General features: G+C 36.3%; 1 protein-coding gene across 3 annotated transcripts in view; it reads right to left on the reverse strand.

The window, feature by feature from the left end:
* LOC138042765 (heat shock 70 kDa protein 14-B-like) overlaps positions 1–5,000 on the reverse strand; it is a 20,646-nt gene that overhangs the window by 14,453 nt on the left and 1,193 nt on the right. The window contains exons 3-8 of one of the 3 annotated variants that reach the window (XM_068888756.1): positions 3,907–3,989; positions 3,316–3,364; positions 2,449–2,554; positions 1,276–1,366; positions 947–1,020; positions 232–262 (exon numbers count right to left, since the gene is read on the reverse strand). In XM_068888756.1, the coding sequence (XP_068744857.1) occupies positions 232–262; positions 947–1,020; positions 1,276–1,366; positions 2,449–2,554; positions 3,316–3,364; positions 3,907–3,989 (434 nt within the window). Of the gene's footprint in view, positions 1–231; positions 263–946; positions 1,021–1,275; positions 1,367–2,448; positions 2,555–3,315; positions 3,365–3,897; positions 3,990–5,000 lie in introns of all 3 variants that reach the window. The other 2 variants (XM_068888759.1, XM_068888757.1) reach the window with 2 other exon arrangements.

The raw sequence follows: 5,000 nt of genomic DNA on the forward strand, positions 1-5,000 counted from the left end.
ATTGAACAAAACATGGCCAAAAAAAAATTAAATAATGATTACCTTAAACACTGATTCAACTATTTTATAATAGTCAACAGACATTGAAAGCATGATACCTAAATTGCTTAAGACTGTCCATTTAATTTAAAAATCATCTTAACTTAAACATGGAACATAAGCACTGGCGGCCGGGAAGCTGCCATGGCTGTCACATTTTAAATTTCACACACACAAAAGGTTGCCTTTTACCTCATAATTGTGCGATCATTCTGTCCGATCTCTGTAGTGGAGAAAAATGAACAGTGCTAGTCAATACCAACTGTTTGGTCAATCAAACAGGTGTGCAATGAAGATTACTGATACTGGCAGCCAACCCATATGGGCATTACTAAACCACCGAAACAGCGAAACGAAACACCAAAACACCATGTATGACCACATTATACATAGAATACTAACCGACAAAGACTGGATTTGAGATTAAATATCGTTTTAGGCCTAATTAGTCTTACTTGACGTTATTGCCCATAATCTCAATCTTAATCTGAATCCTTATCTTAATCTCAATGAATTATGAGCAATAACCTTTTAGGCCTAAGTAATGATATTTGATCTCAAAATCCAACCTTTGTTGGTTAGTATTCAATGTATGGTGGGGTCATACATGGTGCTTTAGTGTTCGTTTTGGTGTTTCATGGTTAGTTGTGTCCAACCCATAATTATTGTCTGATGGGAAGCAATTTAGTGTGCAAAGACAATATCATGACCAGTATAATAAAGAAACTAGTGTTATGAACAAAGCATTCTTTTTAATGAACACTATGTACCACTACAGCAAAATTTTTAGTCATTTAATTTGACAAATCATATCCTTCTTTAGAAGTCAGCTTTTCCTAAAATTAGAAGCACTGGCAAATGAAAAAAGACAGAAACATACACATATTTTAACTAAGATGTAAATTACCATAAGCAAGAGCTGCTGCAGCTGGCTGACTTATGACACGAAGAACATCGAAGCCAGCATCTTCAGCTGCCTCTCTGGGAATGAGAAAAAATGAATAACTGGCTGAAAACCTGACTGACAGATTGTATGACCACTGTATGAAGGAATGAATGAATGAATGAACGAATGAATGATTGACAGACTAAATGACTGACTAATAAATAATTATTGATTTATTGCTTGGTCAATTGTTTATTAATCGAATGATTAACTGGCTGACTAAATAGCTAACTAACAAAAAAAAATGAGACTGAATGGGTCTTGCCAGATTGCCTGACTGATTGACTGACCTCATAGCAGTCTTCTGTTCATCACTAAAATGAAAGGGAACAGTGATAACCGCTTCACTAATGCCATTTCCACCATTAGCTCGAGCGATTTCTGAAAGTAAAACATTGAGGAAAAAATAATGTAAGTATCGTAAGAGAGATTCCATGTTCTCTCACTACATTTTCAGGGTGTTCATGAGATATATATGGGGGATCAGAGAATTCTCCAGCCACAACATAGCATTCTCCAGCTTAATTTCCCTTGACTAGAAGTCCCTTAGAGATGCAAAAGAGCTTTGCTTGTTCAAAAAATTGTCCTGTTACTTCATACTATTCTGCTCCAACTTCCAAATCTTAATAATGAAAATCCTGCAATTTGATGCCCCTTGATGCCAGTGACCACCAAGAGTTTCAAAATGCAACAATAATATTAAAGGTGTGGACTGAAATCTGCATTATAAATCAAGTCACTTCAAACCCTTACTTACCAGAAAGTGACACCTTTAGATTTTACTCCCTGTAATGCCAGAAGATTTTAGTCATCAATGGGGAACGCTTAAGCTGTGAATGGCTTAATTTTGTTTTAAAAGTAAAAAACCTTTATTCAAGTCTCAAGCTAATAACGTAGCTGAGGACAAGGATTGTACAGTATAGACCTTATTCATAAATGGAGGTCAATTCTTTTGTCCAAGTGCAAATTAGCCTACCAAGCCTCAATACCATACAGTGAATTGAAAAGAATTCTTGCTCTAAAATGAGGCTTGGTAGGCTAATTTGTCCTTGGACAAAAGAATTATAAATATGACTGCCATTTATGAATAAGGTCTATGTACATGTATTTTAGGCAGACTGAAAATCAAATAAAATTGAATCATTAATCAAGGCAGATCAAATCAAATGTTGGTTTTGGAATAGAAGGGAAACCAGAGTACATGAAGAAGATCACCTACCAGAGAATAAAATAACAAACTTGACCCACATAAGATTATGATGCAGTCTGGAAATCAAACCCTGGATACATTAGTGAAGGCAACATTAATAACCACTTTCAATTGGCAACCCTTCTCTTCTGCTCCAATGAATCAAGTTGAGTGCAGTGGACAGAAATTAATAAAATATTGGCCTTCTGTTTGAACTTACTGTAAAAGAAATTTGGGGTCTCGTCTTCAAGAGGCATTACTCACAAAAACGTACCCAACATTTTTTTGAAAATCATGCTGACAACTTCTTTAGGAGAGAACAAAGTTGGTTTCTCATTCATTTCCACTTTAAAACAGGGTTCTCCATCTTTTTCCATAATCTAAGGAACCTCAAAGAAAAATAAGCCTTGACTTGATTATTCAGTATAAAATAATGTTACACAACTAGAAAGACAACGTTTCATAGACCATCCAAAACATCATCAAGTCAGTCTGAAATGAATTGTACTAGCTGATCAAATGGCAGACAGAGTGCAACGGACTGCAGTTAAAAGTCAAACAAATAGTTTGACAGCCAAACTGTTTGCATAGAGAAAGTTACAAGTCCATCATGTTTCTTGCACATTTCTAGCTTTTCAAAGCTTTTTTGGTATGGTCCATTGCACTTAAAAAATAATACATCTTGATGATAATAATTGTCAGATAATGGTAAAAAGCCCTCTTGTTTGTATACTATAAACTCTGAATATCCAGGATTCCAAGTTACAAGATGCAGTCTCATTTTGACAAAAAAAATTATTGTCATAGTCATGTTTACTTACATGTATATTTCCCGTGCGAAACGCTGTTCAACTCTTTGACCGTTTTAGAGTTCAAAAACATACATACAGTTTACAAATTATACCACTTACTTATAGAATAGGCTGATAAGGATGCCAGCTCCATGGAAGTTGATTTGAAGGCTTTTAGGTAATGATGACCCTTATAACCCTTTTGATTTCATTCAGGAACTGATAACTTTTACTATTGTGTGTTCTTTGTAATGTTTACTAATGTATATGGATGTATTTTACTTGTAACCTTGGACCTGCATGTGAGTGCACCATAAATCTTGTGGTATAAAAAAAACATAATTATTGACCTTGCACTCAGAAGTTTGAGCTTCTTTTTGAACTGTGTCATCAGAGAACCTAAAGACACAATAAGTTAGAAATTATAAAGCAGCGTTTCACTAAATTGTTACCGGTAATTAGGTATTTGAGACTGGAGAATTCTACACTGAAATTATACGTCCAATTCTCTGGCTACATTTTTCCCTTGGTGGCCACTATACACTGCAGTTGCAGCAGTGTTGCTCTTTCAGACAATTCTCCAGTTATGTCACACTATTCTACAGCTCCTACAATTTCAAGGGAGATTGCTTGATAGTTCTAAAACAAATCACTGTACTGCCCTCAGAGACTTAAAATAATGGAGACCTGATTTTCCCATACATGTAAATTGTGCTTTGTCAATAGTGATCTCACCTCGGCGGGTCTAATTTGCAGGTCGCAGGTCGCAGGTCGTGGGTTGCACGTCATTGTTTGACCAATACGGAAAGTATCCTAAACATTCTTAAAAGCTAACCTTAGGCCTAATTAGGGCTAAGGTTAGCTTTTATGAATGTTTAGGATACTTTCTGTATTGGTGAAACAATGACCTGCGACCTGCAAATTAGACCCACCGATCTCATCTAAGTCCAATGATGTTTGTTGCTCTTGCAATAGTGTTTTTTGAATTCCGAATGAGACCATGTTTAGCAGGGAGGCCAACAGACTAGAAAACAAGAACCAACAAAAGTATGTTTTTTTCCCTCCAAGTGACATGCCAACAAGCAAACAACCAGATTAACTCTACATGTCATCTCAAGTATTATCCAACAAAGACAAAGTAACAGACTGAAGAGATCAAAGGGTGAAAGAGAGAGAGTTTATTTGTACCATACAGTGTGTTAAAAAGAAGTTCTAATAAGCAAAGACAAAGACAAATGAAAATACAGTAAATAGTCACCCAAAATAACTTGAAAGCTAAACTAATTGGATGGCCAACTCACCTGGACAACTCACCTCTGCACAATGAACCCATGGAAGACAAATTCTCCCTCTCCCAATCATATAAAGATTAAGTCCAACTTCCATATTTTAACGATAAATGATTGACTTTATTTAACTACCAAAGATATTAAGCTGTACAAATCAATTGAAGACGCTTTTTAAAGTGCCTTTAAGTTTTGATAAATGCAACTCTGATTGCTTAACACAGCCTGCTTTATGAGAGTACAGATGGACGGCTGACGCCACTCATAGGATTTGGAAAATAAAGCTTGCCAAAAGTCTTAGCGGAAGGCATGATAAAATCAAAAGTTCTTTATTATAAACCAAAAAAAGAAGCCTCGCCTGTGGAAAGGAAAAAAAAGAAAAGGAAAGGAACTTTAAGTGTCTAGTCGTTCTAACACTGGACCACTGATTGGCGACACAGCAAACTGAAATCAACAATGAAAGCAAATCAAGTCAAATGTTGGTTCTGTTGTAAAGCACTGAAGTGTATGAGTGATGTCAGACCACACACTGGTGGCTCAGTTGGTTGAGCACCAGGCCGTCGTGCAGGAGGTCGCAGGTTCGAACCCCCCAGCCAGATCAACACTCAGGATCTTAAAATAACTGAGGAGAAAGTGCTGCCTTTGTAATTTCATCTACAAATGGTTGGATTTTCAAGTCTTCTGGGACAAGGACTATAAACCGTAGGCCCCATCTCAAAAAATATCTTCTACGTTCATAAGTTCTCCGT

Source organism: Montipora capricornis, chromosome 3 (assembly GCF_036669925.1).
Source record: "Montipora capricornis isolate CH-2021 chromosome 3, ASM3666992v2, whole genome shotgun sequence".
Taxonomy (NCBI): domain Eukaryota; kingdom Metazoa; phylum Cnidaria; class Anthozoa; order Scleractinia; family Acroporidae; genus Montipora; species Montipora capricornis.